Source organism: Haliotis asinina, chromosome 7, assembly GCF_037392515.1.
Source record: "Haliotis asinina isolate JCU_RB_2024 chromosome 7, JCU_Hal_asi_v2, whole genome shotgun sequence".
Lineage (NCBI taxonomy): Eukaryota > Metazoa > Mollusca > Gastropoda > Lepetellida > Haliotidae > Haliotis > Haliotis asinina.
In genome coordinates this window covers 37,334,613-37,348,728 of record NC_090286.1, presented here as the reverse complement: position 1 = coordinate 37,348,728, position 14,116 = coordinate 37,334,613, and the positions used below count along the sequence as shown (strand labels likewise).

Here is a 14,116-nt window from a genome sequence, read left to right as displayed (position 1 = left end):
AGGGCCCAGGACGTTGTTGGGAAATTTTGTACCTTGTCCGCTTAGGACTATGGCTGTGACGGTTTTTTACCGTATTTAATATGTGAGCACTTGTGTCAGAAAACTGTTATGCGCATTGTTATGTACAGGATTACATTTTGATTCTGTTTTTTTTGGTTGTTGGTTTACTTAATGTCTCTGAAAGGTTTTGCTTTCGAAAGGAAATTATATTGTGTATAATGTGATATAGTTTTGAGGGAAGATCATTACAGGTGTAAAGGGTAGATATGGAAGTAGGTGACTGAGTTTTGTATTACGCCCGTTTTAGCTATATTCCAACAATATTATACGCCAGAAATGCGCTTCAGATATAGTACTCAGAGAAACTGAACCCAGACCTTCGGCTTGACGAGAAGTGACGCTTTAACAACTTGGCCTCCCGCCGCCCCGGAAGTGGAAATGAGATTTTTTTCAATACTCAGGGTATCCTGATTAACACTTACTGGTAAACACATATAAGATGATCCACGACCTGACAAATGACCCCAATTTGCATACTTGGGAACGCCCCACAGAACGATCCACTTGAAACAAGAGGGAGACAGGTTGTCTGATAAATATCGAGAAGTTCATTTTCCCCGTGCGTTTCACGCATGAATTGTTCTAGCACACTCGATTTGGGAACAGGTACAATCACAACGAAGTGAATCAACACAATATACTGAGCAAATATGTTTAGGACCACCGATCCATTTCACGAAACAAATGACATTTTCCTGGGGTTTTTTTAAACAAAATAGTTGAATATCTAAAATGCTTGCCAATGCCCCAATCATCTATTTGTCTTCGTCTTAACTAAAGGTTTGCGTGGAATATCAGTATCTTATGCCTGAAATTACAGTCTTATCATTCGAAGGAATATGCGGTGTTGTTTTAATGGGTAAAGTTGACTTTTCTTTTACTAAATGTTAAATAGATAATGACTACATATAGTTAATTGTGTTTCATTCAACTTTTTAGTATGTTAAAAGTCATCTGTTACTGAATGGTGGTGGCTAAATCAGAGTAGCAAGGGAGAAATATTTTTATCCCATAATTTTGTTCCTATTTCTCTGTACGGGCTGATTTTCGTCCATAATTCCTCTGGTGATCGACCGGGAATACATGTCTTGGAAATTTATATAACCGGTTCCAGAGAAATGGTTAGTATTCAAACAATATTTCCAAATGTCTGTCATATTTTTATTATGGTCACCAAAATTGTGTACAGAAAACTGAAAATACCTTTTGACATTAATAAGTCAGTGAGAAATATCTTTGTACACAAATTTGTCGGTTTGGGGATTACTCAGTACCAGACTCAGTAGATTTATCAGTGACTAAAAAATATAAAATACGGACAACTCACCACAGATTACTCTTTTTTTATGACAAAGTATGGGAACAGTAAAAACCTGATATAGTATGTGTCAATTATTATACAAGACACAACAATGCGGGAAAATTAGGCGGACTAAGTGATTTATGCTTTAATTATTATCACTCTCTGGATCAGTCTCGGTGTCTGAATCACTTGCAAGTCCTATGTCAATCACCAGTCTGTCAGTTTCCCTTTCTACTGCGATTTCGCGTTGCCAGTAACCATCTCCAATTATTTTAACATGTTTACAACATTCCGACCATTCTTTTGCACCGATTGCAGACATCCTTTCATTTATGGCAACTCTTAAGGAACTTTTTGTGAACTGCAAGTTTTGTGAAGCGACATAATTTTTCACATTTGCCCAAATTAACTCAATCGGGTTTAGTTCTGCGTGGTATGGAGGGAGACGTAGTACATCATGACCATATTGCTTCAACATCGTGTCTACTCTGTATACAGGGCCCGATTCGTTGGATTTTGCAAGAAACAATACTTCGGCTTTAAGCATTTTCTCATCAAATGAGATATTGTGCCTTTGTAGCCACGCTTCTATGTCATCTTTTCTGTTGGCGGTTGTCGGACATTTGTCCACTTGCTTGCTATGATATGGTGCATTACCCATAACGATGACAGAGTGCAGTGGGAGGTTTGGGATCAACTTTTCCTGGAGCCATTTGGAAAAATTATCAAAGTTAATCTCGTCATGATAGTCTGCTGATTTGAGTTTGGAATCAAAAACAAGCAAAGCATTTGGAACAAAAACGTTTTCACCCCCTGCATGAACCACAATAAGCCGAGGTCCAATGCCAGACGGAGGTTGAACCCCATTTATTACGACTTCACCCTCAAGTGTTGCCAACACTTTGTGACAATGTGACATACAACCATGTTTCATCGATAAAGATGAGTGTTCGATTTTCTTCTCTGTATTTCTTTATTGCACGCAAGTATTGCAAACGCTTGGAAACAATGTCTTTGCGTTCCGTTAAAAGTTTACGGTTTGACAGCGTTTTTCGCCACCTAAACCCCGTGTCTTTGAGATTTTTTCGAAAACTTTCCTTAGAACCCTTGTAGTTCAACTGGCACTTTGCCATATCATATATCGTATCCAGAGTGGGTAGTTGTCTTTTTACGCCATATAAACTTTGTACAAATTGACGGACTGCACACCGGTCGAAATCATCAAGTTTGTAACTGCAAGTTTTGGGTTTGCGCAACTTGGTGGGACTGTTAAATGTAGGTCCATTCGCACTCCTACCACCTTCTGCCTTAATGCGCTTTAAAGTTGCCGTTGAGAGTGCAGTAGCAAGGCTACTTTGTAAAAGAGAATCTGCTTTGGTTGCACAATTTTTGTCCATATACATGATAACATTGTATGCTATCTCCCTTGCCTGAGAATGAACTATTTGCCCATGTTTTCCTAACTTGGACATTTTTACTACAACTGAAATCTGTTTAACAGTATTGAGACAGGTGTACAACAGCAGCGAGACAGGTGTTAATCAGTAGCGGTGTTGATTTCATGTCACGGTAGCATGTATTGCACGTGCATAATCGTCAAGCTACCTGTAGCAGCCAAGTGTACTCGCCCAATTCGTTGTACCGCCTCTCTTGTCACAAATGCGTTTAGTGCGCAGTATCATCTAATATGTGTCTAGTTGATCCCGGATAAGAGATTTTCATTATCAAAAATATAAGCACATTATCTGAATGTTTAACACACATACAGTTCTACTTGTGAGTCAGTGAGTGAGTGTCAGTCACAGACGGTTACCACTTCGATGAGACACAGACGCACTGACTCTAGGTTTTCAACCCTTTAATCACAATCGAGGCAACCTCAAACATGCCTTGAGTGGTGGTGTCTAAGGGAGGCAACTCTGCCTTGCTAACTGGGGCGATGTAAGCTGCTGGAGTGAATGAGTGAGTTTTGATAGTTTTGTTTTACGCCGCAATCAGCAATACTCCAGCTCTATGGCGGCGGTCTGTAATAGTCGACTCCGCTGGGGCAAGGGTCGATCAAGAGTATCCCAGAGATGTTCAATGGGAGACAAAACGGCAGATCGAGAAGGCCAGGGTAACACCTGAACATTGCTTTGCTGGAGGAAGTCCTGTCAAGCACATGCAACATGAGGTCGGACATTGGCTTGCTCCAATGATCAGCAGCTGACGTTGGTGAACGACGTGACGTTCATCTGGTCATCTCGCCAGAATAGTCTGGCTTCCCATAACTAGCTGCGTACTGTCTTGTCACAGATTCGGCGCAGTCAAAGGATTTAGATTGTTGTGGATGAGGCGGCCGTGGGGTATGAACGAAGATATCTCAATCGGATGTAGCGATACTAGGCGAAGGTGGTAACGTCTAGGTCGATCTGACCTGGCTCTGTCTGTCATTAACATTCCCAGTATTGTTGTATCGGGTCCATGGGTTTGAGATGGTTTGTCTGGACACACTGAAGTGCCCTGCCACGTCATGCTGCGATGCCCGTCCTTGTAAACAGCCAATGTCTTCTGTCAGTCTTTTCATTCTCTTGTCGTCTATAGTGGCTTAAAGCGATGTATGAATAGTACCATTAGATGTGACATTTTAAAGCCTACAGTCACAGGCTTCAACACAGGGTGATACACGGTTTCATGTACATTTAATGTAGGCTGCCTTCATGGTTTTTTTTAATACTTATAATAATACCTACATGTATTTTGTCAGCAATCATAGTTTGCTTGCGTGGTGCGTATTCGTTGTTTTGCATGGTATTCTTTATTTTGTCTGTCCTATCCCTTTGGAATTATGTGGATCAAACGCTATCCTTTTTTCCAGTATTTTGTTCGTTAATTATGCTGATATTCCCTGATATGCCTTCAGTTTATCGAGCTCCAGGTATTCATTGAACTGGATTCCTTATTTTAAATGTTTATGGTTGTTATAATCTTGTGCAGTTAGGTGTGTCATTCTGGTACCGATCATCTGTCAGATAGGTTGTCCGCAATCCCTGCGTCATTGAGACATGGATTTCTTGGCTGCGGTGAGGGTATGTGGCACTCAAAAGAGTGTTATATAACAATTCTTTGATATACAAAAAATGTGTGAAAAAGACTTCTACTGACATGATAAAATCCTCCCAGAGGAACATGAATCCCTATTGGGCTTTTACCAAATGCGCTTGGGAGTGCGTGGAAGTATTTGCGTAAAATGTCCAAGTCAAGTTGCAACTGCCGATTTCAAGCCTCCAGAATAGGCCTGCTTAGTAAGTGAAGTGCTCATAAAATATCTTCGACCATGCTCTCAGGAAATTGAATGACCAGTTCGCAGAAAGCAGATTTCCATTGGATCATCATTTTAATTGATCATCATCATTTTAATTGATATTCCAGTGTCGAAACATTTATAATGATACTTAACACTGATATTTTAAATACTTCTGCAACATATGATTTCATTATTAACTTTTCTCAAAAAATGCAAAGCAAAACTACTGCAATTGTAATCCAGCTTTCAGACCCTTTGTTGTTATGATGACATTTACACTGCATAATCACAAATTGCCAATCTGAATAAAAATCAAACCAGACGCAACTGTAGTCAATCATAAGCAAATTTTGAATTGGGAAAGCAAAAACCATCTGTATTTCCAGTCACAAAGTTGATATGTTTTCTCTCTTTAGAAAACATTGGATCAAACAAAAAGGAATGGCTAGGTAAAATTTGTTCCAAAATTATGCAGTGCGAAAATTACACTTATCAAAGTCTCATCATCAAATATGACCAAAGAAAGAAACAATAAGCAAATGTGCGATAATGATATTTTTTAATCACACAAAAGAAACACTATGTACATATGGTCACTCAAAGAGCAATCCACTCAATATGATGTGTTTCGTGTCAATTACCCATACACAACAAATTCATTACAACCATTACTGCCCTGCTGAGATGCTGCTTTTCATCATCAGGCAATCACAGCACGTGTTTCAGCAGAAGAAGGCAATCAGTCAAACGTCTCATTAACAAATATCACAGTTGGAGAGGAGCCATAGGTACACTCATCCTGTCAGTGCAGGACATGGTGCATAGTGATGGCAGCTTCATGTCTTAGACTTTGCTGACTTAGGTGATTTGCGGCTTGATCGATCCGAGTCATGCGATTTGTTCTGTCGACTTTTGCCAGCAGCTGTTGATGTGATAGGGGTGCGGAGCTTGTAGCGTGGTGGGGGACCTAGTGAAACAATCACATAATTAGTGGCAGCTCGTTAACAAATCCATAAATGCCATTAAGAACATCTTCCAATGATTTCCTAGAAAAGTCATCAGTTACAAAGATGATTCACCGTCAGACATGTACTTCTATAACAGTGGGTGAGGGAGGGAATGGATGAGTGAGTGAGTGAGGAAGGGAGTTTTTGAAACCAAGAAGGATGGGTACAATCAAGAAAGACCGTCTACCTTCAAATCAGGCAACTTGTAAGTTCAACAGGCAACACGGCATATTGTGATGCAAAGGAAACAAATATGGTCATCCTTCATTGTATCCTCTACCAAAATGCTGCATATACATATACTCTTCAAAAAAAGTAGGGGATAATGAACTTTCACTCTGGATAGGAAGTGTAAGCGTTAACAAACAAGACCTGTGAAGGTCCCGGGGTAGAACAGGCCTTCAGCAACCCATGCTTGCCATAAAAGGTGACTATGCTTGTCGTAAGAGGCGACTAACAGGATCGGGTGGTCAGACTAGCTGACTTGGTTGACACATGTCATCGGTTCCCAATTGTGCAGATCGATGCTCATGTTGTTGATCACTGGATTGTCTGGTCCAGATTCGATTATTTACAGACCGTCGCCATAAAGCTGGAATATTGCTAAGTGCGACGTAAAACTAAACTAACTCACTCACTCACGTTAACAAACGTAAACAAACGTTTCAAGGACAGACATCTTATGAACGCAATAACATTTCCATCTACTACCACCCCTAAACACAACACGATATTCACCTGCATGTGACGTTTTTTCAAGAAGGTTGATATTCACGTAGAACATTAATTTTGGCACTCATCTGGCATCACACATTTGTTAGTGTTTGCTTCTAGTTGTTTGTTTTAAAATGAAAATTGTATGCATGCAAATTACATGCCATACACCAATCATCTTTCAAAAACGACTACATTCCATACAACTATGGTTGTAAGGAAGTGCAAATGGTGATGCACTCTCTAAGTATTCAATAATATCATATCAACAGTGATTGACTCAAATCTCCTAAATATTTTTAATTGTAAATAAAGAAAATGAAGATCCCCTCTTTTTTTTAAGAGCATATAAGAATTTCTGTTTTGTGCGCAATGGCTTTCCACAAGGTACAATGCATCCGTTATGCACCTTCACAGAATTTCTGCGCAATTTCGCCTACCTAGTGCCTGTGGTCGGGGCAGACTTGTCTTCTCCAGCATCAAGTTCAGATCTTCCCCGAGTTCTTTTACAGTTGTTTTCAGACTTGTTGCTGTTGATGTAGTGTACGACTGCATCACATTACGGATCATCTCACCAAGACTCTGCAAGAACACAGAATGATACCATGTGACAAACATCGAGTAAATCACGTAATACCCCTCTGGCAAAGTATTTACACACCAAAAAACCTATCTCAACATAACTGCACCCCAGAAGTCACAGAAACCTAGTGAAAAATGATTTCTTTACCCACTTTGGTTGGAATTCCATACTATATTGCATACACCTAGCACAGAATGAGCATTCCATTTGTCCTTTTGTGTATATTATAAGTTATCACATCTAGTTGAGGGAAATACGGGGTTTTATCAGTCCCGAGTAAGGTTGTATTCCCCGAGCGGAGGCTCTTACAACCTTACTCGGGACTGATAAAACCCTGTATTTCCCTCAACACGATGTGATCACGCATTTATCTAGCTGAATGTTTTCACTAAATCAAAACAAAACAACACGCATCGAATCGACTTGCTGCCATGTTGACACCAGTTGATCGTTTGACCTCAATGCACTGCACGTTACTAAAGGCTTGTCGATGCACGCTTTTCTCACTTCACATGGTCACCGAGGCGTAGCGGGGTGATATGACTTTCGCAGAGAGAGCATATAACTTTTATACTCGCGCTGGCGGATCGTGATGGATGTACATGGTATTTTATCAGAGTCACGTGGACCAATCAAAACTCGACATTCTTACATGAGTCTAGATAAGATATCTTAAAATGCTTATACCAGTTTGGTGAGTACAATTACTGAACTTAAGTTTTGTTTCACACAAAAATCATCCAAAAATGGGTTTCCAGATATGCAGGATCAAAGTTAACGGGGTTCGACTATACAATGGTAAAATATAAACTGAAACTGTTTGACAAAAGAGTATTTGGCCCTTAGAATGAAAAATTGAAACCCATAGCTTGAAAAAATAATCATTTTTTTTTTTTTTAGCTCTTCGCTAAATGACAACTGTAAAATAGTTTTCAAATTCACACTAGCTGGATTGTATATGAACAAATTTAGTCAAGTCAATGAGGATGTGTCTCTTATTTATGTCCTTATGGGAATTAATTTATGATATCCTTTTTCAGATGTGTTTCTGACAGTAGTGAAAGAGCTTCAAGCTAATTTAACAAACAGTGATTTGTTTATTAAAGAATTACCTCTTTTGTGAGTGGAAGTTCGGCAGAAAAGATCTTCTCCTGAACAGCAAGTTGTTGACCTTCATCTTCCAGCGCAAGTTTTTCCTTCACTTGAATCCTCTCTGAGATCCTGGTCATCTCAAGATCCTCAAGACTCTCGATTTTTTTCTCATACTGCCAGATGTGGTTGGGTTTACTGGTGGACAGTTCCTCAGGTGGTATAGGGACGTTGACCTCAAGTGACACATATGGCACATTGGTCTGTCTCTCTTGTGTGAACACATAAGTAAACAGCTGGTAATGTGTCATAAACGTAGAGAAAACATAGTCTGTGTACTGTTTGTAATTACGCTCACCAAGGATTTGTGCTAGATTCCCAGATATATCCCTGTAACAGCGTATGGCATCAGATAAGGACTTCCCTGAAAATGATAAGGATATTCAGTTATGCTGTCAATCAATCTTTGAAAAATATAAATTAGTAACACTCTACTCTACTGGCATCACTTTCATTTTTGTAAAGTGAGTATTTGACAGCTGACCTTAGTACAAAGAAAATATTTTACTAGGGGCAGACTTCAGAGATTTCACTTGTTAGGATGCAGGTAGAGGAAACATATATAATCTATGCAAGGATACTGCACCTTTCCTGTAAGATACATTTGCTTCCTATATGATATGTGGTGAAGAAATTATCCTGGCACTTTACTCTGCACATTTCAATATGTTTGAACTAAAACTAATACCACCCTAAAACGTCATAGCTGATTAACTGTTTTAGTGCTTATATCCAAAGTAGCACTGCTCAAAAGTGCTGTTGCTCATTTTTGTTTGTCATAAATGAGTCTTTTGAGTCTTGATTTGAAGACATGTTGTCATGATAGAAAAATCATGAACTATGAACACACTTATAACAAACTGACAGGCATAACAATCTGCTCATTAGTTCCCAGTTGCTCTTTAAAAGTTTTAGTCAAAATATGGACAACAAAGAAAAATCAGTCTTCTCTCAAGTTTGTAAAACACAAAAACGAAGATAATCAGGCCAGAACAGTCTCATTTTATGCTGTACATATATTTCATATTTTCAGTGGTGCTGAATATACTTGTATCCTTTTCAGCTTCAGTGATGTGTGCCCTTCTGTTCTATTCATAATATTTTACTTGACATACAAGTTGGTTGATTTACCCTGGCACTGCTGCAGGAAATCCAGTGCAAACTGCAGGATGACAGATACTTGATGCCATGAAAACCCCTTTTCAGCAGCAAACATAACATTGTCATACAAGTAGTCTATGTATATAGCTGCCTTTAAGTCATTTTCTTCATTGTATTCCTTCAACTTTAAGATCTCGGCAAGTTCCTGACATCCAGAGGATTTCTGAAAATAAAAGAGGTACAGTTAACATTTATTTGAATAAAACAATTAAAAGGCATCTACATATAACATACGCATGCACGCATGCACGCATGCACGCAAGCATGCATGCACGCACACACACAGTGAGTGTATTCATTATTATGCAATTTAATGCCTGACTGCAAGAGTGAAAGATTACTGGTTTACTCTGCTTTTAGCAATATTCCAGCAATACCACTGCAGGTGACAGCAGAAAATGGGCTTCACACATTGTACACATGTGGGAAATCGAACCTGGGTTTTTGTCATAACAAGTGAACACTTTAACCACTAGGCTACCGTGCTGTCCCTTGACTGCAAGATGCTTGATAGTTGGCTGATGTATTTGAGACAAATGCAAACTACGTAACCTTGACATAAACTGATATACGCCGTGAGAACTGTGAGTGGGTCACATCACAGGTCATGCCTTAGCAGTCCGATCCCATTTCGGTTTTCACAATCTCAGCAATGTTGATATTATGATGAGCGGCTTATGAACATGTGCAAGTTTTCGCATTCACGAGAAGATATATACACTGACACAAAATACCCAACATCATCAATGGTTAAATTAGGGTCAAAACCTACATAATTCAGATTAGTTGGGTGTTGTATTTTTTAGATCTCTCTCGCACATTTCTAAATATTTGACAAGAATGACACCACCACGTGTGCGTAAACAAATAATGATGTAAACAAAATATGTATACACGTCATTCAGTTCATTCTGAAAAGAAAACCTATAGAGGTATATGAGTAATTTTATCTACTTCTATTGAAGCGATTTTCTTGACTTCCTCTTCTTTGATTTCCGCCATCTTGTTGCTAGTAAACAAGCCTGTTCAATCTCGTTTACTTCGTGATGATAAATCGTTTTGTCTTTTTCTCCTATAAACAGGCAAACCACTCTCTCTTGATTAAATCAACGTATGTTTGTCCACTTCTTACATTATGATTCCCTCATTAAGAGAGTAGGGGTATAAATTGCTCGCAACAAGCGCTTCGTTTACATCACGTGATTGGAAACCAGCTCGCGCGACTCCCCGCCAGTTGCTCGTTAAGGGTCCTGAATACCGGCTCTCCTATGTGAATTGCTGTGTTGTTTTAGAAGGGTGGATTTGGATTACCAAGCATTGTAATGTGGTTATCATGCAAGGTAAGTATTGATTTACCAGTCAGTGCGTTTGAATTCATAAACCAGTGTCTGTGACAAAGTCAGTACTTAGTACATGTACCGCTTAAACATGACTGAGAACTGTCAAACCGAAGCTGCGCTTGAAGCTGTTGTAGCCAGTCAGTGCATGCCGCGAGGATGGCATTTTGTATGTGGAATGTTTTCAAGAAATTGGAGGATCGTGTCTTTTTGCGGTTTTGATTAAGTGAAACAATTTAACACTTTGAAATGTTTAAAATATTATTACAGTAAGATACAACTGCAAGATTGAGTGAGATTTATCTGTGGAAAACTGATATGAATTGCGATATTTATTATTTAATAAGATTCTGGGTTTTAAATTTTGAAAAAAGTAAAAGGAAGGAAAGAGTATGGAAAGAGTTCCTTAAGTTCACCCATATTCTTTCTTCCACAGATTAATTAACAGAGATAAATCTAAGTGATTCCTAACTGAACCCTATCTACTGTGCTTAATTTTTGGGCGTTAGGTTATTTTCTGAGACCTCTAGTATTCTGTGTTAGGTTTAGTATATACAAAATGAAAGGAACTTCAATGGTAAGACTTCCTCACATTTCCCCCATCCCAAATAATATTTATAATTTTATTAATTCTAGAATTTTTACCAAAACCTAACAATGATTACTAGAGGTCTCACAAAAATAAGTAAAAGCTGAAAAATTAAGTACAATATATAGTGTTGAATAACTTAGTTTTACCTCTGTTAATCAGTGGAAGATAAAATATGAGGAAACGGATGGGACTCTTTCCCTTTACATCCGAGAGTTCTAGATTTATTCATCTGACTCTATACATGTATTCTCAATACATTAAAGTTATGTGAAATATGTAAATTATAAAGATTAATCAGTTCTAATTGCTTGTGTCCCATTTGAACATGCGAAAGAAGCTTAGAATACTCTAACAGAGTTTTCATTAAAGGTCACATGCAACGTAAAACAAACTTTGCAGATTCTGGTACCTTTCAGTATGCACTTACCGAAACAAACCATAAAAAATGCCAATGCATCCTATAAAGTTGAAAAAGACGCGATGAAAAAAAGCCTGTGAAATTAGAGTTCAAACGTTTCACTAAATTTCCCCCAGTGCTGGGGGGAAAACTGGTGTCAACAGCTGTGCTGCGCTGCGTTCATAACGCATGCGCAGTGAATAGGTTCGCGGAGCTTGAAACAGTATGCATGTCCAGAGTCTGAGGTCGTGAGCAGTAGTCTGATCTTGGTTTTGTACACAAACAAGTAAATAGTCTACTCGTTACGTAAAAAAACTTGTTGATTGTGGTAAGCAGTCTCTGTCACAGAGAAAGCTCAGTGTGTGGTTTATTGACACCTATATGTCTGCCTGCCTGTCTGCTAAAGACAACATGCAGTACACAGCTTCAATCCTTGACCATGTGCAATTTGAACTTAACACCTATCAGACTATATGACATAAAGAAAATAAATTGATTTATGACTTGTGCACCCAAGTCCCGTCTCTGCCACATTATGTAATTAGGCACGTGTGATGTTTTTATGTCTGTGGGTTGCAAACAAACTACATTCATTTTTTTTTTGATAAATGGATCTGACGGAAACTGGTGCAAACTCTTGTCAGTTTCAAGTCCTCCTTTGAACTTGGACGAATGACAGATTCCAGCCACGCAGTAGTTTACCATCACTACTGAGATGATTTTTGATTGGATCGAACGCAAATTCAGAGAACGTGTATTTTCAAAACCAAACATCTCTATATACATTCTTCATGAATAACGACTTCTTTTAGTGTATATCATTTTGTTTGACAACAGTATATGAATCCATACTGAAACGACGCATCAATTACACAAAAAGAAGTTGTTATCCATAAAGAATCTTACTTTCTTGTGACTCGCCATGCTTCTAAAATGCCCATCAAACAGATCATCTTTCTGTACACACAATGAACCCTCAGCATATCAGCAAATGAAACAGCCAGTCAGAAGCCGTCGTTACACTTGAGTGCACATCCACCCACTATGACTGGGTTCGGTCTCCCAAGGGCTTCGTTTCGGGGGATGTAAGCCCAAGCAAAAATATTGCACTTTTGAATCGCGATTGCATGCTTATAATTTTATTTATTTGTTTTTTAAAAGCAGCAGTGTATATTATATGTCATGAATAAGTGATAAATGTGTTTTAATTATTTTTGATTTTTTTGTTGCATGTGACCTTTAAGCCCCTTGAGTTAATAGTCATGTTTCAAAAGTATAATTAAGTAAGGTATCTTCAATACTGCACTGTGCCTTGTGGTAAAATAATCATGTGCCATTGATTCCGAGGGTTGAAAAACAAGTAGAAATACAATCCACTGAAATTAATGCCAGTTCTCAATTTCCAGTTGACATATATTGCCTTCTGCTTCAATATGTCAGTGAGATTACTTTCTTTGGAGATTAGGTCTATTTCTTTTATTTGTTTTAGTTGCTTTGTTTGCACATTCATGTCAGCATGTCAACTGAATGTGTCATTCTAAAGGTTAAATTGCCATTGCCTTGAGTTGCCTTTGCATGGAAGTGCACATTAAAGCTACATTTGAATAAGTTCTACTACTTGCCATTAATTTACATTACTTAAACTAAGTCCCCTGATGAAGTTATTACAAAACATGATTACAATGATATGTTTGTAACAACTAACGTCATACTTAATCTGAATATATTTGACAACAAGCTCATTCTAGAATGTTAAATGTCTTGACTTTTTTTCTTGTCCCTATCATTTAAGAACCAAACACCCTGTCCAATCAGTTTATTGCTCCCAAGCACCTGTCCATGCAGGAGCAGGTTAGGTAAATTGTTCAGTGTTTTCCCTTCTTTATTAACTCCGGGATACACATTATTTTCATGGTGTAACCAGGGATAAATGGTAAGTTTAAGCATTCCTCGTCAAGTTGAAGGCCCAGGTTTTGATTCTGTACATGGATAAAATATGTGAAGAAAATTCTGGTGTCCCCTGCTTTTATATTGTTGGAATTCTGTGGAAAGCTTTGTACAAATGCAATCACCCAAACTGACACTCACTCACTCACTCACTCACTCACTCACTCACTCACTCACTCACTCACTCACTCACTCACTCATTCTGAGGGTATGCACATAAAATTAAACACTGAGAACAAGCAGAGATGGTCTAAGTTGACACACATCATGTACTATACATGCATTTGTTTCACTGGTCCAACTTCTGTAATACAAACCAAAAATAACGTTCTAAATCTGTGATTGTAAACAACTTTTATCCTGAAATGAGTGAAATTCTTACTTTGAAATGTTCATTTGGCAAGGTGTAAAATTATGAAGATTCCCAATCTTCATTTCACTTTAATTGATTTACATTTTTTTGTTTAAAAAGAAATTCATTGGTATGTTTTCACTGCAGACAGACTATAGTATCAGCACCTCTTTGTTTGGTACATGCAGTGTACATCCCTGTCAGTTCAAGAATCAATTTTAACACCTC

The 14,116-nt window shown here is 38.4% G+C and overlaps 1 protein-coding gene across 1 annotated transcript; it reads right to left on the bottom strand.

The window, feature by feature from the left end:
- Positions 1-5,191: 5,191 nt before the first annotated feature.
- Positions 5,192-10,488, bottom strand: LOC137291155 (uncharacterized protein C8orf74 homolog). Its single transcript, XM_067822443.1, has 5 exons — positions 10,218-10,488; positions 9,234-9,426; positions 8,066-8,466; positions 6,811-6,952; positions 5,192-5,616 (listed from the first exon to the last, which is right to left on the bottom strand). The coding sequence occupies exons 1-5, from the start codon at positions 10,263-10,265 to the stop codon at positions 5,486-5,488; spliced, it is 915 nt and encodes a 304-aa protein (XP_067678544.1). The 5' UTR covers positions 10,266-10,488; the 3' UTR covers positions 5,192-5,485.
- Between the last annotated feature and the right edge of the window lie 3,628 nt (positions 10,489-14,116).